The 25578-nt window shown below is 41.7% G+C and overlaps 1 protein-coding gene across 1 annotated transcript; it reads right to left on the reverse strand.

Annotated features, from left to right (window-relative positions):
* Positions 1-6371: 6371 nt before the first annotated feature.
* On the reverse strand, positions 6372-11899 carry LOC121402917 (extended synaptotagmin-1-like). The gene is made up of 15 exons (XM_041589789.1): positions 11834-11899; positions 10720-10854; positions 10567-10640; positions 10405-10477; positions 10231-10320; positions 10058-10113; positions 9766-9886; positions 9467-9628; positions 9288-9373; positions 9146-9194; positions 8759-9040; positions 8495-8566; positions 8259-8345; positions 8009-8155; positions 6372-7719 (listed from the first exon to the last, which is right to left on the reverse strand). Exons 2-15 carry the CDS (start codon positions 10807-10809, stop codon positions 7630-7632), a joined length of 1479 nt encoding a protein of 492 aa, XP_041445723.1. The 5' UTR covers positions 10810-10854; positions 11834-11899; the 3' UTR covers positions 6372-7629.
* Positions 11900-25578: the final 13679 nt, after the last annotated feature.

Consider the following 25578-nt stretch of genomic DNA (forward strand, 5'->3'; position numbering starts at 1 on the left):
AAGCTCACTGTAACGTATCATAATAATGACAAAACTTTTACCAAGCACTGTGTCACACACATATATAATACTATCATATATACTATATATATAGTATATATTATTATATATATACACATGGGCGTCCGCAGGAAAATTTTCCAGGGGGGGCAAGTAATTTAGTTCAGAGGGTAGCATCCCCCAACAGCACAAATATATATATATATATCACTATAATATATATAATTATATCATATAATATATATATAATATAATAATATATTTATATATTATATATATAATTATATATATATAGAATGACCACTATAATAAAGCGGGAATGAATTTATGGAAGTAATTGCTTAGGTGCCCCATGTGGAAGTGGTCGGGATAGATTTATTGGCAGATTTGGAAGTAGATGGTAGTGTACTACTAATGTGACAGCAGGGTCTTGACAGAAGGGGCCAGGGATGGGGACCCGTTGAATCAGGAAGGAGCAGGGCTGAGAAATCAAGGTTGGGAGAGAAAAGGCAGGTCCTCACCTATTTCTTTTCATTCGCTCAGCTCCCGCGCATTCGACTCGTCCTCACAAAGCACCCTGACCGGACAGTGGCGACTACGTCGCGTTTGCGTCGGCGAACGTCACATCGCTGGCCGGCGACGTCCACATCGCGGCTGGCGTCCGTGACGTCAATCAGAGTCAGCCCGGAGACTGGGGGAGGCAGTTGGGAAGCGCTGGCTGTGGGTAAAATTAAGCGTGCAGAGTGATCTTGTGTGGACAGTCCCAGGGGGTCAGGGGCTGGTCTTACCAACTGCGGCCGCAATTGGAAAAAAGCCAACACTTTGGTGGTGCCCCCCAAAATTTAAAGAGCCCAGTAACATTTCTAGTAGACCTTGGGCACATTTTTACCTTAGCTCATGAAGGGACTAGAAGAAAAACTTACTATCGAATTTCGAACGTTTTTTCTTGTGGCTACTTCGGACCATCGAATTGCGCTACTTAGACCTTCGATTCAACACGATTCGAATTGAATCGTTCACTATTCGACAATTCGATAGTCGATACTCTTTTAAAATATTCTCATTGTTTCTTCTGCAATGTGAAAACTTATGCAGATGAACAGCTTCACTCTTTAGAGTTAGAAAGGTATCAAAAATAAACTTGGTATTGTCAAAACAACACTGAGCACTAATCCATTTCTCAAAGCGAAGCAAACAGATTTTTTTTATACTCAGTTATTTAAAAATTCTGACAATTGGGCTAGACATTGTCCTAATTCCCAGCTGCCCAAGTATTAAATAATAAATAGAAAATAGTCAGTTAGCCGCAAGCTCTAAATCCTGCCCTCGAAACAACTTGACCTAATACAGAGTCGCCTATTGGGGTTTCTCTGTCTGCTCTACACATATTATGGTCACTTATCCCCTATAAATTTACTTACAACGCAATTTTATTATTTGGCCGAGCCTACGAGCAGAAATGGAAACTAAGCCCACACCTGGGTGAGACCATATTGAACCCAGGCTGTCCAACTTATTACCCAGCTATCCTCCTTACAGATATTGCAATTTACTGTAATTCTTAATCAGTACCTATGTACCTCCTGCCAGGGGTCCATCGGGGGTCAACAGTGCACCCAGCACCCCCCATAGTCAGTTCTCCACGTAGGATAGAAGTTAATACCACATGTTCTGCAAAGAGTTCTTTCCTTCATCTACGGTATCATCAGTACTCTAGTCTAAGCACCTTTTACGCAGCTATTAAGTGACACTCACTTAGTTCATGTATGAAGAGCTGATATTCTTACTGACAATTTGCACCATTGGTTTTTCCATATTATTTATATCATTTGCCAATTTTCTGAGTCATTTAGCATTTTTGATCATGAATGCTCTCCAGTTTAATTAATCTGGTTACGAAAGTCCAATTACCCAGCAAACATGCACTGATTTGAATAAGAGACTGGATCATATGACTCTCCCCAGCATAATTAGAGGCAACCGCGCCTCCAAATCAAAACGGACATGGTGGACTCCCAAGGGCACAGTGACTCCCAGCTTTTCAATGGCACAGTGACTCCAGCATCACATGGCACAGTGACTCCCAATGGCCACAGTGGACTCCCAGCATTAAAAGTATGCACTTGTGACCACCCAATGCACAGTGGCTCCCAATCAAATGGCACTGTCGACTCCCCAGAATGCACATAGGCCCCGCATGTTACATAGGGCATGTACATAAGATCGAAGGATTACCGCAAATCTTACGATCAACGATCGAAGGAAAAATCGTTCGATCTCGAACGATTAATCCTTCGAATTGAACGATCGCCAAGGACTTTTAATCGATCGATCGACGCATTTCTGCTTCGATCAGAAAAAGGTAAGAAACTTATTAGGGAAGTCCCCATAGCGCTAACATTGTAGCTCGGTAGGTTTTTAAAAGTGCGAAGTAGGTAGTCGAAGTTTTGTTTTAAAGAACAGTACTTCGACTACTCGAATCAGTCTAAACGATTTTTACATTCGAATCGAAGTCGTATCGAAGTTAGCATTACTTCGATGGTCTGAAGTACTCACAAAAAAAACTTCGAAATTCTACGTTTTTGTCTATTGAATCTTCCACCTCGAGGCCTTCCAGTAAATGGCCCCGAAAAGACAGCAACATGCCTCACATCACAATCCCACCCATCCACAACGGTACACCACCACCTGTCCATACGCATCCCTCTGCGCAACCGACTTAAATCAGCACCAAAACCCTGTGGCCGATCATAATCCGCCACAAAAAAACCAAACCCAGCCTGCTTGGTTATTTAAATGTTTACATTGTACAATTGATTTTCTGAGACTTCGGGGCACATTTACTAAGCTCGAGTGAAGGATTCAAAGTAAAAAAACGTAGAATTTCGAAGTTTTTTTTGAGTACTTCGACCATCGAATAAGCTACTTCGACTACGACTTCGATTCGAATTAAAAATCGTTAGACTATTCGATAGTCGAAGTACTGTCTCTTTAAAAAAAACTTCGACTACCTACTTCGCCACTTTAAACCTACCGAGCTACAATGTTAGCCTATGGGGACCTTCCCTATAAGTTTTCTAACCTTTTTCTGATCGAAGAAAAATCGTTCGATCGATCGATTAAAATCCTTCGAATCGTTCAATTCGAAGGATTTAATCGTTCGATCGAACGATTTTTCCTTCGATCGTTCGATCGTAGCATTTGCGGTAAATCCTTCGACTTATGTACATGCCCTATGTACATGCGGGGCCCTATGTGCATTCTGGGAGTCACAGTGCCATTTGATGCTGGAAGCCACTGTGCCATTGGGTGTCACAGTGCTACTTTAAGCTGGGAGTCACTGTGCCATTGGGAGTCACTGTGCCACTGTGCCACTTGAAGCTGGGAGTCACTGTGCCATTGGGAGTCACCATGTCGTTTGATTCTGGGAGTCACGGTGCCATTTGATGCTGGGAGTCATATTCCAGTCTCTTATTCAAATCAGTGCATGGTTGCTAGGGTAATTTGGACCCTAGCAACCAGATTATAAACTGGAGAGCTGCTGAATAAAAAGCTAAATGACTCAAAAATTGCAAATAATAAAAAATGAAAACCAATTGCAAATTGTCAGAGAATATCACTCTCTACATCATACTAAAAGTTCACTTAAAGATGCGAAAAGGTGGCTTTAGACTTATACTATGATCCCTAGATGAAGGAAGACCTTTGCAGACATATTGGTATTTAAATTCCTATCCTACAGTGGAGAACTACTTGGGGGGACTAGGGGTGCCACTGTTACCCCATGGACCCTGGCAGGAGGACTATAGGACTGATAAAGAATTCAGTAAATTGCAATATCTGTAAGGAGGATGCTGGGTAATAAAGGGGTTACGGCCTGGTTAATATGGTCTCACCCAGGTCTGTAGGGCTTTAGTTCCATTTCTGCATACTCGGCCAAATAATAAATTGCAGTTTAATAATTTATAGGGAACAAGACAAATATGTGTAGAAGCAGACAGAAACCCCATAGGCTGACTCTGTATAGGTCAAGTTTTTCAGGGCAGGAACTTTAAGAGCTGCGGCTAACTGACTATTATCTATTATTATTATGACTTGGGGCAGCTGGGAAATTGACAATGTCTAGCCCCATGTCAGATTTCAAAACTGAGTATAAAAAAAATCTGTTTGCTCTTTTGAGAAATGGATTATGCTCAGTGTTGTTTTGCATACAGTTTATTTTTGATACCTTTCTAACTCTAAAAGTAAGCTGTCATCTGAATAAGTTTTCACATTGCCAGAAAACAATGAGAAATATTTTAAAAAGACAGTACTTCGACTATCGAATGGTCGAATAGTGGAACGATTTTAAGTTCGAATCGTTTGAATCGAAGGTCGAAGTAGCCCAAAAAAACGTTCGAAATTCGAAGTATTTTTTCTTCTATTCCTTCACTCGAGCTAAGTAAATGTGCCCCCAAGTCTACTAGAAAATGTTACTGGCTCTTTAAATTTGGGGGGCCCCACCAAAGTTGCTCCAATTGGGCCCCGCAGTTGGTAAGACCAGCCCTGCCCCCCTGGGACTGTCCACACAAATCACTCTGCACGCTTAATTTTACCCACAGCCAGCGCTTCCCAACTGCCTCCCCCAGTCTCAGGGCTGACTCTGATTGACGTCACGGACGCGCCGCGCGATGTGACGTCGCCGCCGCGATGTGACGTCGCCGACGCAACGCGACGTCACGTCGCCACTCGGCAGGGTGCTTTGTGAGGACGAGTCGAATGCGCGGGAGCTGAGCGATGAAAAAGAAATAGGTGAGGACCTGCCCTTTTCTCTCCCCAACCTGATCTCAGCCTGCTCCTTCCTGATTCACGAGGTCCCCCATCCCTGGCCCCTTCATGTCAAGACCCTGCCTCACATTAGTAGTACACTCCATCTACTTCCAAATCTGCCAATAAACTATCCCAACCACTTCCACACTGGGGCACCTAAGCAATTACATTCCATAAATTCATTCCCCCTTTATTATAGTGGTCATTCTATATATATATATATATATATATGTCTGTTGGGGGATGCTACCCTAAACTAAATTACTTGCCCCCCCCCCTGGAAAATTTTCTGCGGACGCCCATGTGTATATATATATATATATATATATATATATATATATATATGTGTGTGTACACAGTGCTTGGTAAAGTTTTGTCATTATTCATATCGTTACAGTGGAGCTTTCAGTCGAAGGGCCCTATCAACCCACACACACTAGTTAAATTGCCTGTTTTTTGGGGGTCTGGAATAAACCAATACAGACATAGGGAGCGTCTACAAACAGCTTGAACATAATGCTCACACTGACATCCATATATCTATGTCCATAAACCATAGAGCTGACCATTGAACAGGGCCATAGACCCTAAATCTGTAAGGTGACCCACTGTACTATCTTGGGATGTAGTGTACACAAGGAAAGTCCATAAAAACACTGGCCTTCTTGTGGGCATGTTCGAAATGTATAGGCCAAGGAACCCCCTATCCCCCAAGTTGTGCCTTTACCATTCAATTAAAACACAGAGACATATTATGGCAAAATCAGTGGAGGGCACAGGCTTTATTTTACACGTAAAGAATCAAAGTTAAGGTACACCCTGACCCCAGATGCGGCTCTTATTCTCCAATCGTGGGCTCCCTGCCCAAAAAATGTGCAACTCAAAAAAACGTGGGCTCAATGCCCAAAAATTTTCCAAACATGAAGTAGAGATCACAGGGCCGGGCGCACTCAGTGACCGCCTTTTTGCCCACCCCCTGCTCCCTGAATGTGCATAAAAGGCACTAGCCCAGTCACTTGCATGCATCAGAGAAGACCGTGCAGTCCCAGTCTGATGCACACTTGTGACTCACTCAAGGTAGGCTTGCACTGTAACCAATTCGTAGACCTAGAGCTGCACTGATGCCTAGCCGCAGCTGACCCTAGCAAATCTGTTGACCAACACAGATAATGGTACTCCAAAGGAAGGCGAAAACTCTAGCACTTTTCAGCCAATTAAGTGCTATGAGAAAAATTCCTTCCTGACCCCATCCAGGCGATCGGTCGTAACAACCCTGGAGCACCTTTTTCTCGACTGGATCCGTCTTACCTAGAGAGGGAGAATGGGAAACAAAAAACAAATACGTATGAACTCTTCACAAACCACATCCTCTTAAAACCCCTGCCCTGCTCAACGCTCCTCCTCTGTTTCCACCCCCAACCCGCACACTTTTTTCCCCCTTTCCATTGTTCTTACCTGGGGGCTAGCTGGGAATGGGGTGGGGGAGGCTAAAAGGGCTGCACCTTACGTGGAAGGGGGCCTTGCATAACTCCATTTCATCCCTAAACGGGCTTCATCCCCCTTATGTTCTAAACGCTTCCCTCTATAAATAAGGGCACACCCAATATTGTCACATTCTCTCAGGGTTTGTCTAACCCAGACTTTCCACTTGGAATTTCTTGCTTCATGGGCATCTTTGATGTCCGCATCCTTCTCCTCTGCCCCAAAAGTACTTGCATGGCTCACAGCTTAAACTGATGCCAAAGGGTGACGAGAAGCTACATCAGGGTAGTTGAATGAATTATTCATGTAGGAGATAAAATCTAGTCTTCTAAGTTCCTCCTCCTCAGATTGTGGGCAGATCATGAGTTACCTTACCGCATGCTACCTTCTTTTCAAAAGTTCTGTGTTGGTATTAAATCCTCCCATTCCTCCTTCTTCATCCTCCATCTCAGAGCCTCAGCAGAGTTTACTTTCTTCATAGACATCTTAGATGTCCGTACGCATCTCCACACCATGAAAGTTGTTACTCCTCCAGAAGGCATAGAATATTTACTAAAAGTTTTCAATACATTTTTGTGGGATAACAAAAGAATCAGATTTAACTCTTCTACTACTTCCAGGAGCAATAGAAGGGAAGCCTAAAACCTTCACTATTACCATATAGAAGCCCAACTTAGTCAACTCATACCGTGGCACAGAGGTGCCGAAGCCAGGATTCCCTGGACAGTGGGCATGTTCAAAATGTATTATGGTCTAAACGATTCGCTATACAATTAAGGACACACCCAAATATTGTCACATTCTCTCAAGATACAGCACAGATTTGGCCTTATAAGTTTGTTTCTCCATCTAAACCAGCTGTTTTTTGGTCTAACCCAGACTTTCCTCCGGGGATTTCTGGTGGGACCTTCCAGTGGTGGGAACAAAACAACCTGACTACAATATTTACCCTTCCTAAACGGACACCCTTACTCTCAGTGCAACAATTGCGTGACCAGTATAACATTCCCCAAGAGGAAATATTTAGATTCCTTCAAATAAAACACTGCATTAAGTCACTATGAAACTTTTCCACGTCCAACCACTTATGAGCTAATGTGCCTCCTAGATCCTGTATGTTCCATTTAACTCCTATAAAGGACTTGAGATTTGTCCAACCGTGGGAGGGAGACCTGCGCGTTAGCTTTGATCTTAATAACGGGTAAACAATATCATTTGAATCAGGAATAAATTCTTTATTTGGAATTTCTGTTGGCTCTAATTCATCAAATAGATTGTGTGGATTGTGTCTATGAGTTGGTAGACTGGCCAGTCACCTAATGATTGTAAAATGAACGCTCAGTGCTTCTTGACTTTGGTCCGTGGTTTGATATATTGAGCCTTGGTCTTTCCTTGGGGCGATGGAGCTCCAACATCAGGGGTCAAAATCTAAGGGGAAAACACATAACACTGGATCAATATACACATGAGACCATTTCTTTAATGGCCATTGACTGAACTACCGGGGGAGTAGTGGGTGCAATTCTAGCAGGGCCCGCTCTGTGAGCCGCCTGCAGTTTGTGCCGGCGAAAAAACGTTGGAAAAAAACGCTTCCTGATGGGGGCTACAGTCTGTACCCGGGCCTGCCTCCCCCTGTTACTGTTTATGCCAGTGTCTTTTAAAGCTGAAAATATTCTAGCACAGATGATATTAACACAATAGAGTGTATGCCACTTACCCTCAATTGTAATTTCACCCGGATTTCACTATTCTGTTCAGTTGATTCCAGGGGCAGCCAGTCCTGCAAGGTCATTTCCGAAGCAGCCAGAAGGCGAGATAGGCGCACGGTAATACTTCCGATGGGCTTATTGTGTTCATTGTGAACCTGTGAAAATACCGGTCATAAGTGGGTCAGAAAGCAAAGAAACACAACACAGCACCCTACATGGGTACAACAGCAGCCGTAAGAAAAGCCCATTTGTACTCACCTTAAGCTTCAGTTCCTCATTAAGTGGGTTCCTTATCAAGAACTGGAACCTCTTTTTCCACTCTGCTTCTCCGTTATTTATTCTGCTCTGTTAATAGAAATAAGATGTATTCAGAATGGAATCTGGCACGGCCATTTAATGAAACAGATATTTTCACAGGGTACAAGGAAGTGTCAATCAGCGCCTCCCCTTCCTCCATAAGTAACACATATTTGGACAGTTATTCTAATACTTACTCCAAACTTCTTTACATTGTCTTCAACGCCAACCTGCACGACAGCTAACGCTTTCAGATTGTCCTTCTTCATCTGTTGGACAAGAAAAGATGTCGATCAATAATGGTGTATAATGGGAAAAAGGGAAACTTTCAACTTGGTGTTGGGAGATATTTTACACCTATTATATCTTAAATACTCGAGATTAAAAAGGACCTCAAATTAAGATAATAACAGGCAGTAGGGACAGGAATGGCAGTTAGAGGGACTTTTAATCTGACTCACTTGTAGAACAGGCAGACCCCTTCCTTTTTCAATATAGGTGTACAGAACGGCTGAAGCAATCTCATTATCTCTTTTTGGCCGAGATTGTTCGTTTACTTTCAGCACCTGGAAAACCAAAAAAAAATTTGATGCACCAACAAAACATTCCAACGTATTTCCACGGCAGCCAGCGTAAAGGAACAGAGACTTTACCTCTTCCAGTTGGGTTGGGTCTGAAAGTAGCCTGAGACGTGTCACCTTGATATGAAGCTGGCCAGACTTTACGTTCTCCAAATCTATCCACTAAAATAGTAAAGTAAAAAAACATAGTCAGATGCCTCAGAAAGCTTTGTATTATTAGTATTACTATTATTATCATTATATATCAACATGACTGGCTACACTTACCTTGTCTATGAATCCTCTCTCTGGCACCTCTTTAATTCTAATTCTGCAACTAGATATGGGAAAGGAAAAATAGTTAGAAACTGTATCTACAGATTCTACAGCTGCTTATTGTTATTATAGGGTCACATATGGACATACTCACCTGCCCAATTGCTGGTTTATCTTAACGCCTTTGTCAGACATGAGATTAAATTCTATCTCCTGGTCTGGGAGGTCAGAATATAATATCTAAGGATAAAACGAGAAATGTGGTTATAATATCTAAGATGCAATCTACTGAACTTACTGTACAGATAAATATCTGGGTATGTGATGCGATACCTCAAAGGTCTCATTCCACTTTGGATTCAAGTTCTTGTGTATCACCCTTGTCTTTGCTGTTGTTCCTCCTCCGCATATCACAACATAAGGGTTCGACGATTTGGTTAAAATTTCCTTGGCAACAAGGTTTTTGGCTTCTATGACTCGGATACGAAGCGCATTCTAAAATAAAGTGAAAAAGGTAATGTATAAGAGAAAAGAGCTTCAACGTAGACTCTCTTAGTTTTCAAAATTAAACTTTCACTCTTTGACTCTCTACAGGGAAGCAGGAAGGCTATAAAATACAAACTAGGCCTTACCCAGGGTTCTAAAAACTGCAGCTTAGCCAAATCAAATCTGGCTGCAAGGGGATGGCTGAAATGCTGCGGCGCAACGATGATCTGTCCGATTTGGTTCACAAGCTCTCTTTCCGACAGCGTTCTGAAGGAGACGGGAGAAGGAAATATGTATGTTATTCCAATGTACAAATAAGCTAGATAGAGCAGGTAGAGAATTGGGAGAGGAATAAAGCGCAATAACGTTTTTGATTAAAGACAAAAGCAATAGCTGGGAAAGGAAGGGCAGAGTATGAGTACATATAAGTCAACTTACTGAAGTCCAGGAATATTCAGTAGGTGGGCAAATCCGGTCCATTGTAGTTCCAATACCTGCAATAAATGCACAGTCACATTGAAGAGTTCAAACTACAGAACTAGAAATATCTACGGTTTCCTAACTACAAATGAATTCTACCTTCATCTTACCAGCTCCAAATCTTAACTTACCGGACGATGAGGGAAATAAACGGTCAGTGCTCCAAATATGGGTGAGTCCTCCATCAGCGGTGCCAAAATTACCCGCAAGATTCCCTCCAGCTGCAAAAGAGAAAGTAATGTTTATATATGTAATAAATGCAAAGGAAGCAGCTAACGTACGCGATATAAGACTGGTAGGCTCACCTTTATAGATTTGATGCCGGCTATGGGGGTTTTTTCCGTAAAACCAGCATCCACCTTTATGTCGGCATTATAACTGAAAAAAGGAGCAAAAGACAATTATGTAAGGAAGGGACATTTCAGAGTGGGCAAAGGAATTAGAAAAAAGATGGGTTTGAAATGTACCTGATATCGAGATCCAACATTATTTGCTTTTTTTCTGGATCCGCATGAGTTTTCCAAGACTTTATCTGTGGGGGCTGAGCATAAAGATTGGGGTGTTACAAGAAATCTATTTACAAGAAGAGGAATAACCCAAGTACAGAAAGAGATCACTACCTTCTTGCCAAAATCGATGTTGATGAAACGGAACGAGGCAAGATAATTGCTTTTGGCGCGTATGTCAGGCTGAATCCTCTCTCGAATCATCTTTTCCACGTATTTGGAAAGAAGATGCCATATGTCCTCAACAATCTGCCATTGAAACAAGTTGAAAAGGCAGAGGTTAGAGATGTAGACACACGTACATACCCATACGATAACATTTCCTGGGCCCCCTGGGTTGTGCCCACCGCAAGCCCCACCTACAAGTCCACCCTCCCCACCCCACAGGTCCACCCCCACTACACAGTAAAAAAAAAAACATTGGTGGTTAGGGTTCCCACATGTTAATAAAAAATATTGGTGGTCAGGGCCCCCCATTAAAAAAATTTGTGGTCAGGGCCCCCATTAAAAAATATTGATGGCTAGGAACCCACATGGCAAAAAAAAAAAAAATTGTGGCCAGGCCCCCCCCACATTATAAAAACATTGGTGGCCAGGGCCCCCTTAAATGGATTATGAAAGTTTAAAAAAAAAAGTTTCAAAAAAAAATTTGGCGCTCAGGGCCCCACCACACAACAGGGACCACAAAGGGTTACCTTTAGGGGGGCCCTGCCATATTATACTTACTTCATTAGTGGGGCCCACCTGCTGTCAGTGAGCTGCCAACTACAGAAGGGAGGAGGGGAGCACAGGTGGCTGCATCTTCTTCCAGTGACACCATTTTCTTTCCTTATTGGTCACAGAATTTCGAGTCCCTGTAAAGCTGCATGGTGATTGGATGAGCTGGAGGAGAAGTTCAAACCTCAGCTATCCAATCCCTGAGCAGCTCAACTGGGACTTAAACTCAGTGACCAATAAGGGAAAGTGATGGACAGAAGATACCTCCCCCTGTGCTCCCACCCTGCCTTCCCAAAGTTGGCAGCTCTCAGAAAGCAGGGGGGCCCTGCTAATCAAGTAAGTGTGGTGTGGCCGGGCCCCCCTTACCCTCGGGGCCCCCTACAACTCTCCCCCCTGTCCCCCCCTGATGGCAGCCCTGCCCATGCATGCCCAAATTTCCCATGTACAATCATCCAGTGACAAAGAATAAAGTGTAAATAAATATATATATATATATATATATATAACTTACCACATTCAGGGACTCGATTTTCTCAAAGTCTTCACGTGGAACCTGCAGGAACAGAGAGGAAGAAGCGTGTTACGGTTCATGTTCCATTATTGTATTTAAACGTTTACATGATAAACCAAGTCTATTTTAAGTAGGGATGCACTGAATCCAGGATTCAGCCAGGATTTGGATTCAGCCGAATCCTTCAGCCGGTGAGAACCAAATCCGAATCCTGATTTGCATATGCAAATCAGGGGCGGGGAGGGAAATTACACAACTTTTTTTTTTTTTACAAGGAAGTAAAAAATGTTTCCTCTTCCCACCCCTAATTTGCATATGCAAATTCGGATTTGGTTCTCGGACTAATCTTTTGCTAGGGATTCGGCCGAATCCAAAATAGTGGATTCGGCGCCTCCCTAATTTTAATGTTTAAAAGTTATCTTTTTTAGTTTCAAATGGTTTTAGCGGGATATATTCAGGCTAGATAATTGGTGAACTAAGCTAATGGAGTGTCCACATCTATATTGAGAATATAATTATTTGAAAAATAATTGGAGGTGAAGTCCCTTTTTTCAAATAATTGTATCTTTTTTAGTATTATTCTAAGTTTCAAATTGGGGTCACCGACCCTGGCAGCCAAAAGAACGTTACCTTGGGCATAAAATCTGACTTTTTCTTGAAATTGTTCTTTTTTTTTTTACTATCCCTTTAAACTAGGCAAAGGGGGCTTCAATTTGTTTCTACAATTGAGGGATGACTGCTCATTACCCATAAGCTTTTATATGACCCACATCCTTGACTCATTAAAGGTGCCATTAAAATTAGGGATACACCGAATCCAGGATTCGGTTCGGGATTCGGCCTTTTTAAGCAGGATTCGGCCGAATCCTTCTGCCAGGCCGAACCGAATCCTAATTTGCATATGCAAATTAGAGGCGGGGAGGGAAATTGCGTGACTATTGTCACAAATCAAGAAAGTAAAAAATGTTTTCCCCTTCCCACCCCTCATTTGCATATGCAAATTAGGGGTCGGATTTGGTTCTTTTAAGAAGGATTCGGTGCATTCCTAATTAAAATAAGTTGTTTGGGTCCCGAGTTGCCACTTGTCTGGTTTTGACAAGGACAGAGGCGTTTTCCGGGTCAAAACTGGAAAACCAAAGAAGGAAACTCAGACCAGATTCCCTTTGATTGTCATGGCAATCGGCCAATCGCTGATCTCCATGTCATAGCCCCATGCCTGACCGTACTAGTCCCTCCTCTGACTTCAGTGGTCATGCTACTGACATCACCAGCCTTGCCCCATGACGTCACCGCTTCCCCCTCCCCCATATCCTGAAGACAACGAGAGGAAAGGTGGCAACCCTATTTGGGTCATGGCTCAGTGGTTTGAAAAAGAAACTTCAACATGAATTGATAAATAATAAAAAGAAACAATAAAATGATATTCTTCAATACAAACAATTGAAATGTCTACCCCTTTAAGCAGAGAACACGGGAGCCTTACTGTTTTCGGAGACTTTTTTGTTCTTTGGGTTCATCCTCTGTCTTTTCAGTGGGACGGCGGTTTTTCTTCCAGATCCTGTAACGCTTCCATATCATAATTCCTACTATCACATATCCGATCTTAATGCCTTGGTGTTCTAAAAAGAAGCCGACTAACAGGGACAGGATATATATTAACTCTGCCAAAATGGGTCTAAAAAAAGTTTTGAGTTTTTCAAACATCATTAAAAAAAGAGTTAAAAAGTTAAAAAGTTAAAAAAGTTAAAAAAAAAAAAGGGAAACAAATTGGAATCTATTTCACACTAAACAGAAAAAGAAATCGGGAGCGAGCTCCTTCTTCTTCCTCTGCTAGCCTTGAAACGACTCGAAAGCAACTGGTAAACAACTACATCTCAGGACAGGCCAGCTGTAACGATGACCTCACAATGCTTAGAAGTGATGATGTCAGCTGTCACTGACATCACAATGCTCAGAAATGATTGTGCCAGCTGTCACGATGACATCACAATGCCTGATCTGATTATTATGAGATATGCCAGCTGTAACGATGACATCATAATAGGTGTTTGAAGGCCTTGTTTTACTTCACATTTTAACCATCAAACAAGATTCTCTTTCCGTTATTTTCACTGCACTAAGACTGATAAAAAAAAACATGAAACAGTGTTAATGGCAGGGGTCCCACACTCAAGGTTATTAATAGTGGACGGAGCCACCAACAGCCAATTGTATTGTTTTAAACTTAAAATGCTGCCATTCTCACATTCTGTAGGTCATTGACCCCTAAACTTTGCAGAGTTCACTGGGTAACTGCAGTTCAAGGTTAGAAAAAGTGGGAGGAGCCACCAACCGCCAATCAGATGCCACTCATTGACTTTCAATGGGGAAACTTAAAATGCTGCCATTCTGACACTTATAAAAGCAGGATCCCCAAAATTTGTACAGTGTTTGCACTGTGGTCCAAGGTTGGAAAATGTGGGTGGAGCCAAGAACAGCCAATCAGATTTCATAATGTTTTTTAAACCATTCTTCTCAAACTTCCCTTCCTGGTTCTTATTGACGGCAAAACAATCCTACTGGGTTTAATCAATGTTTAAGTGGGTGTTTCTCCTTTACGTAAACGTTTAGCATGTAATAGAATGGTCCATTCTAAGCAACTTTTCCATTGGTTTTCATTATTTATTTATTTTATAGTTTTATAATTATTTGCCTTTTTCTTCTGACTCTTTCCAGCTTTTAAATGGGCGTCCGAATAGTGTTGCTGCGCAACTATTTTGACGCAAGCAACTTTTCGGACGTGCGTCCAAAACGTTTAGCCGCCGGCGAATTTTGCAGGAGTTTTGCGAATGTATTTGTCGGCGGTGAAACGCGGATATGTGTTGTGAATTTGCACAACTATTTTGACTTTTTTCGGCGGTGGCGAAACGCGGATTTTCGTTGCTAATTCGCGCCAGGCTAATTTATTTTCCCATCACTATCCATGACAATTAGCTGCTCATCAGAGAATCATAGTTCAAATAATAAACATGTTTAATTCTAATACAAGGTGTATAGGGCGCTGTACAACAAAGTGGAGACTACGCCCGGTCTATTAACTCTTGTGTAGGTAGTGTCCCAATACGGCTTTCCACCATGCACTCCGTATTTTGCTTTTAACTTTTAGTATGATATAGAGAGGGATATTCTGAGACAATTTGCAATTGGTTTTCATTTTTTATTATTTGTGGTTTTTGAGTTATTTAGCTTTTTATTCAGCAGTCTGCAAGTACAGGTTTAGGGACCTGTTATCCAGAATGCGGTTTTCCTGATCTTTCGTAATTTGGATCTTCATACCTTAAGTCTATTAAAAAATCATATAAATAGTAAATAAACCCAATAGGCTGGTTTTTGCTTTCAATACGGATTAATTATATCTTAGTTGGGATCAAGTGCAAGCTAATGTTTTATTATTACACAGAAAAAGGAAATTATTCTTAAAAAAATTGGAATATTTGGATAAAACGGAGTCTTTGGGAGACGGCCTTTTCCGTAATTCAGAGCTTCCTGGATAACAGATTTCCGGATAACGGATCCTAATGCTCAGCGTCTGTTTCTTTCCTTCTGATGTAGAAGTTGGGGTCAGACAGGTCTAATACATCTTTTTTTGGGGGAGGGGGCTCCATTTTCTTGCAGATGTATTAGAGATCAGACAAATAACTGACACCAACTGAAACAAAACCTAAGTCAAAATAACTGACATTGACACAAATCCTGATGATTTTGAGAGGCTGAGCTCTAATACATAGGGATGGGCACCTGTTTCGTTTTGACAAAAATTCGCCGCCAGCGAAATGTCGCCGACACCAATTAAAGTCTATGGGCGTCAAAAAAATGTTTTCATGCTGCGAATTTTTTTTGACACACAACGCCATTCAAATCTATGGCCATCTATGGTCGTATTTGGAAAGTTTCTTATTTCAGTGACATAATGTGCACGATAGTGATGGGTGAATAAATTCGCCAGGCGTGAATTTCTGCGTTTTGCCGCTGGCGCATAAATTCGTGAAACTGCGGAGAAAATCTGCCGCGTCCAAAAAAATGTGGCCGCACGTCAGAATAGTCGCACGCATAAAAATTGACGCGCGTCAAAATTATTCGGACGCCCATTGACTTTAATGCATTTGGACAAAATAAAAAAAATTGTCACGGACGTCTATATTGACAAGCACCCATTGACTACGATGCGTTTTACCAATTTTTCACCGTTTTGTGAATTTTTCGACGTTTTGCAAATTTTGTAGCGATTTTTTTTTGGTGAAGGGAAACGGGACAAATTCGGCCATCACTAGTGTACAATACCAGGTTCAGACTGGGGTGTGCAAGGCCTGCTGGGGCTGCTAATCCAAATGTCCCCATGGCCTGTCTGCTCACCCCCCTTCCCCTCCGCCATGCGTGCTTACTTTTACAGGGACTCTTTCAAGTTTTCAAACAGGGGTCGCTGACCCCATCTAAAAAACAAATGCTCTGTAAAGCTACACATTTATTATTACTGCTACTTTTTATTACTCCTCTGTCTATTCAGGCCTCTCCTATTCATATTTCAGCTTCTAATTCAAATCAATGCATGGTTGCTAGTTTATTTTGGACCCTAGCAACCAGATTGCTGAAATTGCGAACTGGAGAGCTGCTGAATAAAACGCAAAATCACTCAAAAACCACAAATAATAAAAAATGAAAACCAATTGTCTCCGAATATTACTCTCTACATCATACAGGTAGGGGATTCGTTATCTGGAAACCCGTTCTCCAGAAAGCTCTGAATTATGGAAAGGCCCTCTCCCATAGACTTCATTTTATCCAAATAATCCAATTTTTAAAGAACAATTTGCTTTTTCTCTGTGATAATAAAACAGTCCCTTGTACTTTATCCCAACTAAGATATAATTAATCCTTATTGGAAACCAAACCAGCCTGTTGGGTTTATTTAATGTTTACATTTACATTGATTTTCTAGTAGACTTCGGGGCACATTTACTAAGCTCGAGTGACGGATTCAAAATAAAAAAACGTCGAATTTCGAAGTTTTTTTTGAGTACTTCGACCATCGAATAAGCTACTTCGACTACGACTTCGATTCGAATTAAAAATCGTTCGACTATTCGATAGTCGAAGTACTGTCTCTTTAAAAAAAACTTCGACTACCTACTTCGCTACTTTAAACCTACCGAGCTACAATGTTAGCCTATGGGGACCTTCCCCATAAGTTTTCTAACCTTTTTCTGATCGAAGAAAAATCGTTCGATCGATCGATTAAAATCCTTCGAATCGTTCAATTCGAAGGATTTAATCGTTCGATCGAACAATTTTTCCTTCGATCTTTTGATCATAGCATTTGCGGTAAATCCTTTGACTTATGTACATGCCCTATGTACATGCGGGGCCCTATGTGCATTCTGGGAGTCACAGTGCCATTTGATGCTGGAAGCCACTGTGCCATTGGGTGTCACAGTGCTACTTTAAGCTGGGAGTCACTGTGCCATTGGGAGTCACTGTGCCATGTGATGCTGGGAGTCACTGTGCCATTGGGAGTCACCATGTCGTTTGATTCTGGGAGTCACAGTGCCATTTGATGCTGGGAGTCATATTCCAGTCTCTTATTCAAATCAGTGCATGGTTGCTAGGGTAATTTGGACCCTAGCAACCAGATTATAAACTGGAGAGCTGCTGAATAAAAAGCTAAATGACTCAAAAATTGCAAATAATAAAAAATGAAAACCAATTGCAAATTGTCAGAGAATATCACTCTCTACATCATACTAAAAGTTCACTTAAAGATGCGAAAAGGTGGCTTTAGACTTATACTATGATCCCTAGATGAAGGAAGACCTTTGCAGACATATTGGTATTTAAATTCCTATCCTACAGTGGAGAACTACTTGGGGGGACTAGGGGTGCCACTGTTACCCCATGGACCCTGGCAGGAGGACTATAGGACTGATAAAGAATTCAGTAAATTGCAATATCTGTAAGGAGGATGCTGGGTAATAAAGGGGTTACGGCCTGGTTAATATGGTCTCACCCAGGTCTGTAGGGCTTTAGTTCCATTTCTGCATACTCGGCCAAATAATAAATTGCAGTTTAATAATTTATAGGGAACAAGACAAATATGTGTAGAAGCAGACAGAAACCCCATAGGCTGACTCTGTATAGGTCAAGTTTTTCAGGGCAGGAACTTTAAGAGCTGCGGCTAACTGACCATACACGTCTCTAGTCACAGGGCAACTGACCAGAAAGTGATCCTGGGTCTCTTCCTCTTCACACTCCCAGGGGCAATTTTTGCTGCCAATACTAAGATAATTTAAGTTGCCCCAGACATAGAGTTTCCCTTGGAGTGAAAGCCAACAGTTGTCAAAGAACTTAGGGGGGAGTCTCTTGCCATTAAGATAGCGAAGGCTTTCCTGAAGGATGTCACACACACAGTCTCTCAAAGCGAGAGAAACAGCAAAATAGTCCCTGATCACCCTGTGATACAACTGTACTATCCGAAATCTCTTCATTCTACCGCCTTGAAACCATGTTCCTACAAAAGGCAATACCCAATTCCTGATACAGACTTCCCACAGGGAATCATTTCCTTGGGCCAAACCGCCAAAGTTAAACTTCAGGAAAAGTGACCCAAAGAAAGTCACTGGGCACAACATGCCCAAACCACCCTCCTTCCGCTACCTAATATATAGAGACAAGAGGAAAGTGTTGGAAGGGTTACTGTCTGCTCTCTCTCATTTCCCTACAGAAATAGGGATTGGAAGCACTAGATAGGTGCCTTTTATTCAAGGACAGAGACAAGTGACTGAAAAGACTCTGGGGGGGGTATGTGCCTCCCACAATTCTCTGAGACACAACAGATAAGGACAATAACAGGGGCAGTACTTTACTGGGCTCGCGGGCAGTATAGGAGCTGCAATTAATGAGTCTCTACCTTATAAAAAGGAGAGAAATATTTTAGCAGGAAGTAGGAAGCAGGAAGTTGTGTGTAGCTTGTGCAGTTTTTGAGAGAAGTGTGTGAGTGGAATATCTGTAATTTGCATTCAGTTAAATTGCCCAAATTGTGGTTGAAGCCCCATCAAGTTTCATCGAAATACTTTGTACACAGTGTTACACCCATAAAGGGTTGGGCTAAAGGATGTTTTGGGCGTGGCTATCTTTTCCTTGGATAAACCTGATAAACAAACAGCGGCCATTTTCCCTTCTCTGCACCAGAATCGCATCTATGTCTCATTAACCTCCTCTCATCCAGCGCATATTAAGGGGCTACAGGTTTCCCTTCCCCAGCGCTCCTTTTTATTATTATTTTATTCTTTTCATTTCTGCCCACACCACAGAAAATTAGGACAGATCAGATCTGGTCACATGTTCTGTTCTTCCTGTTCCTGTGCTGAGAGTGTTAGAAAGACTAAGCCACCATTTTACAGTGTGCTGTTATATGTTGCTGTGTTAACTCTTAGTTAATTGATTCAAAGAAATGGATTCCTGTTCTGACTCTGCTTGTCAAATTAGTATCTACATTACTGTGCAGACTCAGGAAACTGAGGCTTTTTTTCCACCCAGTTTTTATTTATATATATATGTGTGTGTGTGTGTGTGTACACAGTGCTTGGTAAAGTTTTGTCATTATTTATATCGTCACAGTGGAGCTTTCAGTCGAAGGGCCCTATCAACACACACTAATTAAATTGTTTTTTGGGGGTCTGTAATAAACCAATACAGACACAGGGAGCGTCTACAAACAGCTTGAACAGAATGCTCACACTGACATCCATATATCTATGTCCATAAACCATAGAGCTGACCATTGAACAAGGCCATAGACCCTAAATCTGTAAGGTGACCCACTGTACTATCTTGGGATGTAGTGTACACAAGGAAAGTCCATAAAAACACTGGCCTTCTTGTGGACATGTTCGAAATGTATAGGCCAAGGAACCCCCTATCCCCCAAGTTGTGCCTTTACCATTCAATTAAAACACAGAGACATATTATGGCAAAATCGGTGGAGGTCACAGGCTTTATTTTACACGTAAAGAATCAAAATTAAGGTACACCCTGACCCCAGATGCGGCTCTTATTCTCCAAACGTGGGCTCCCTGCCCAAAAAATGTGCAACTCAAAAAAACGTGGGCTCAATGCCCAAAAATTTTCCAAACATGAAGTAGAGATCACAGGGCCGGGCGCACTCAGTGACCGCCTTTTTGAACCCACCCTCCTTGCTGCCCTCAACGTGCATAAAAAAGGCACGTAGCCCAGTCACTCTGCATGCATCAGAGAAGAACCATTGCAGTCCCAGTCTGATGCATTGCTGACTCACTCAAGGTAGGCCTGCACTGTAACCAAATTCAGTTAAACCTAGAGCGCACCGCATGCCTAGCCGCAGCTGACACCTAGCAAAATCTGTTGACCAACACAGATAATGCGTACTCCAGTAGTGCACAACGCCTCGAAAACTCTAGCACTTTTCAGCCAATTATAGTGCTATGATCTAATAATTCTCTTTCTATGACCCCCATGCCAGGCGCATCGCCGTCATAACAACCCCTGTAGCACCTTTTCTCGACTGGATCCGTGTAAATAAAAAACTTATCGCTAGCATGAAGGAGGTGGGAAAACAAAAAAACAAATATGTATTAACTCTTCAACCAGAACCACATCCCTCCTTATAACCCCTTGCCCTGCTCCAACGGCTCCTCTCTGGCTCCACCCCCAAGCCGCCCCACTTTTTTCCCCTTTCTCATATGTTTCTTAACCGAGGGCTCATCTTGATTGAATCGGTGGAGCATGCTAAAAGGCCTGCACCTTACAGGGGAAGGGGCCTTGCATAAACCCCATTTACATCACCGCAAATAGAGCTCCACCTACACCCATTATGGTTCTAAAATGCTTCCCTCGTTGCATTAAATAAGCACACCCAATATTGTCACATTCTCTCAGGGTTTGTCTAACCCACCAGATTTCCTCTAGGCGATTTCTGGTCAAATGTCGTCTCAAAGAGTACTGGCACATGATTTGGTCCACCTTATATAATGTTGTGTTCTCCATCTAAACAGCTGTATTTTTCTTTCATAATTAAGTTTTTCTAAAGGTTTGCTGACTTGCATCTCCCTTCGAGCTTGAGTAAATCCTACAATTATTCTCATAATACAATAAGTAGTTTCCTCATAAACATTTATATAACCAGTTACATCAAGATTAATGATCTTGCATACATACGATGTAGTCACTGCTTAAAATATGCTTATCGTTATATATGGTTATCATTTATTTGAATACAGAGTGTACCTGTTACGTGACTTTTAACATATGTTCTCAATGTTTCTTAATTATGGGTGGCTATTTCGTGAGGATTCCCAGCAGGGGCCTTCAAGCTTCTTTGATAGATCAAGTGACACTGAGACGTCACAATAACCCAAAGCTTGATTCTCCTTTCCCCTATGGACCCCTATTTTTAAATACTGATATAAATATATTGGTACTAACTAAAGAATGATTTGTCTTTAACACGTTTCCGGTTTCACATTTATAAACTGGGGGATAGCGCTAGGGCTTAGCGGTGTCCGCAACCCCCTATTCCTTGACGAAGTTAGTTTTGCCGCTGTGGCTCAAGCATATGCGCCGATAGCATCTCTCAACGGTTTACACTTCTACCAGAGCTGTCTGGCTGCAATGCTCACTCTCCTCCAGTTGTTTTGGAATGGCTCCTCGTGAATTTCCTTCCTCGTATTTTTGAAATCAAGCTTTACCATTAGATGTATTGGGTCAGTCGGTGCCAGCTCACAGGACACGTTGAAGCCAAAACCGTTTGGTGTGCTCTCAGTTTTGTCTCTTTTTTTACAAAATATGTAATCATATTAAAGCAATTGTTTAACAAAACTTATTTGCATACGATGCATTAATCCTCATGCCAATTTAATTATTATATTTTTTCTACACATGAAGAAACCTGTTACTTGCAATTCGGCAAGAGGTTGAAATTTTGGGCGCATAATCTGCAAGAGCAGCTTCAAGTGCACACGGCCGAAGACAAGGCAGCAGACCATATTATTATCCAGATAATGCTGACTATAGAATGATATATTCCGTATTTTCAAAAAACAACTTCGAATGATAGCTTACAGATCTTTATTAGCCGACATCTGAGCATTAAAATATCGTATTAAAGAGATGCGACTGCTCGGTTTTAGGATATAATTCTACCCTTTGAAAATTATCTGATATGGTGGCGCTTCATACCCGCCAGTAGGCTTTTCCGAATTAGGACAATTTTCACATGTGCCTCGTTTCAGATATATTCTAAGATTTTGTAGAAGCCTGGAAACTACGATTACTCTCTCTGCCTGTTCTTCAGATTAACTGGAAACTGATTATTGATTTCACACCAAGATGAAAACACATGCTTTTAATCTCCAAGCTCAGATAATAATATGGAGTTCAGCTCATGGATAATTGACCTTAAGTTCTGAAGCTAAAGTTTGAATATACTGACACTCGAACTCCTGGGCGCAAGATTAAACAACGTGTCCAAACAAATGTGAAACTGATGGTGAAACGCATTAAGAGGGAAAAATTTTCTCAGAGATAAGAACGGGGTCATCTATGAATTTAAATCGGTCATATGGATTGGAAATTAAAGTAGTTTTGCCTCATTCCGTTCTGAAAATGCGTTTCAACCGCAAGAACAAAACAAGCAAGGGGGCAATTCAGTTCACGGAGAAAAAGAACTGGTAGCGCTCTCAGGAATGATGTGATGAGTAGTATCTTTCGGAAGGCTAGGCGTCCGCTATCTTCTTCGTGTCTATTACCACCGCAAGCGAAATTCATCCAAAAAGCATCGCGACTCGGAGGAAGACAACAGACGACACGAACAAGACGCGGATATACGATGGTGGGGATCCCCAAGACAGGCGACAGGGTATGAAAACAGAAGGAAGCCCAAGACCGGCCTTAGAGGATCCCAAGAGGTCTGTGACTCATACAAGAAGAAAGGATCCGTATTAGGTCCGTGATAGATCCTAATGAGGGCCGCGAAAACAGAGCAATCTAAAAGAAATAGACAATGCGCAAACAAAAGCGCCCAAACTAAGCCTCTGAATATACCAAGGCCAACATTTCCGACAATTAATGTCATCAATTGGTCTTAGTTATAGAACTCACCACGCGAGGAAAAAACCACTAGTTTTGAATTAATAGCTTGCAATTTCTTCTAGTCACTGAAATATGTCATTCAACAGATTCTTTTGATGCTGATTCTGGAAATAACAAACCTTATTCGTCAAAATTAACATTAATGAGACAATATTTAATGTTAGCAGTTCTATTCCTGGCATTGACCACTTTTGTTGGTACAAAATTGTTTCGCACACACTAACTACATAAATGGATAAAATAGTCTCTTCCCACAATGCTTCTGATAGAGTAATAAGCTAGTCAGTATACAGGGCTATGTACATTTGTAAGAATTGTGTACTTTTGAATTATTATGGATAGAATCTGGTGTAATCATGAGGGCAATTGCACGCATTTGGATGGCTTAAAACAGCTATACACACTGTCTCAGCAATAAATCTAAAGTTTTTAATCCGATCCAGAGCAAGAGGTTTTATATGGACACTTTTCAGAAATTTAGTAACCAAGGATCTTTAAACTCCAAAGCAAGCTTGTTGGTTCTGTATAATTTAAGTAAGGGTGAAAATCCTTAGCTATCCTAGATCTTAGCAAATTAAAAATCCATTGTATGATTCAAGAAGATACTTGAGCGTAGATAAGGGTGGATCTAGTAAGTGGTTACTTGGATGCAGAGTACTACAATAGATTAGAGCATATTAGACAACTCCTACACCCTGGAGATAGGCGATACTTAATTGAAACCTTTTAGTGAAATGGCGATCCTTACCAAAGAGTATAAATACATAAATAATAAAACAAACGTACTATTGAGGGAGCCAAATATGATTGAGTATCGTTGAGTGTAATCTCTAGGCGAATTGATTATCTTAAATGTGATTTTCCCCCCTATACCTACTTCCATTGCTCCTAAGGGTTCCACAAGACTCTTGTGCAATGATCAGGCGTAGACCATTGTTCTCTGAGATAGCTCCTTGAATGAGCATCTCTGAATATTATTGATTGTCTTTCTTTTTACCTATGGTTTTTTGGACCTACCAAGCTATCTTCGATAGTACAGACTGCATACAATAAAATTCAAAAGATTACGGTGGGACCCGCTACTTACCTGTGGGGTCACTATGGACGTCACTTCACTATTACTCCCTCAATTGAACATCTATCACACTGCCAGGGGAGTAAATGATCTTAGCTCATTCAGTTGTTGGTTTTTCACACTGATGAAATAACAGTCTAATATCCCCGTGAGGCTCAGAATGATTTCCTATACGAGACATTGCAATATCTCCTCACCTCTCAAATTACCTTCATTGTTTAATGGGGTCAATATTTTCTTCAAATAGAGAGGAGCGCTATGGTGCGTCGTCTGATTGGCCCCTCAATATGCCAATTTGTTTATCGCCGGTGTATTGGGAGATGCGCTCTTTCGTCTATGGCTAGAAACAGAATCCATTTTGTGCCAGCATTTGTGTTTCTTTTTTTTGAGCTGTTGATCGACGTCATTTGATGTTTGATAATGAGGGGCGGATGCGCACAACTGTAAGCCGAATTATTGTTAGATATTGCAATGCACTCTGGATGTGGGATATCGTTTACTAGTGAATGTTAATCCCACCACCTATGTCCTACCTAGATATTCAATTTCTATGTTCAAGGTGATACAATGACTCACTGATCTCTTGTACCGGAAACCGATAACCCGCTACAATACTTTTTACATGCGCCAGCTGTCAAACCCCAAAAGTGTATTAACGTGGCGTCCCCAGTGGGCCAGTCCTGCGTACGACGCAGGCACCTGTACACTTGGGAACTCCTTTGATGAACAAGACCTATGCATCCTATAGGGGATAAGGTTATCCAACGGATTTATCGACGTTCTGTGGATGTGTTCAAATCAGAGCCTTCATGAATAGATCTTTTGGCACACATCGGAGTGATTTGTGAGTGCATTGCAAGTAAATCCTCCTACAATCCAAAGAAGGCAACTCAATTTTAGCGAGTTCCAACAGAGAACCTACTAAGCATGCTCTGCAACACTGTCGTGTCAATCGAAATGGATATTGCCAGGATTTATCATCCTCTTACTCCCGGTAACATGCCCAACTACGGGGCAATGTACAGACAATTGGAATCATCTGGGCCAGGAGTCCCAGATTAAGGTGGATTCGTTACCCTTCTCCAATCCGAAGTTATAGCTTTCAAAAGGTTGTGGTACACAGAGTCAGGGACGGTCGTTTCTATTCTTTTCCTCCTAAGCATCTCTTATGTTAACAGAGTCCCGCAGTCCCCCGAGGTAACTTACAACATTGCTAAACAGTAAAGGGTGCTACAGGGTTAGGGTAGCCAGTCGTGTGCGCACATATGAGCCAGGATATATGAAACCCTCAAAAAACTTTTTTGTGGTATAGATTGGGATACGAGTCGTCTGGAGTGCCATATCTATCACATTTTTTTACGCAAACTTGTGTGACGAATTTTACGTGCCAATTTATTATGTTCTATCTTAATTACCTGCCAGTTGCGGTCCTGCAGTATGTAGGCATCATGAGACTACCAAATACAACACTGCATTAAGTCACTATGAAACTTTTCCACGTCCAACCACTTAT

Source organism: Xenopus laevis, chromosome 4L (assembly GCF_017654675.1).
Source record: "Xenopus laevis strain J_2021 chromosome 4L, Xenopus_laevis_v10.1, whole genome shotgun sequence".
Classification (NCBI taxonomy): Eukaryota; Metazoa; Chordata; class Amphibia; order Anura; family Pipidae; genus Xenopus; species Xenopus laevis.

Bases quoted from the DNA above. Each gene is read 5' to 3' on its own strand.
- LOC121402917 (XM_041589789.1), bottom strand. From the start codon at position 10,809: ATGATTCGAGAGAGGATTCAGCCTGACATACGCGCCAAAAGCAATTAT. The intron at 10,641-10,719 runs GTAGTGATCTCT...CTTTATGCTCAG, and splicing joins ACATCGATTTTGGCAAGAAG to CCCCCACAGATAAAGTCTTG. The intron at 9,887-10,057 runs GTAAGTTGACTT...CGTCTCCTTCAG, and splicing joins CTGAATATTCCTGGACTTCA to AACGCTGTCGGAAAGAGAGC.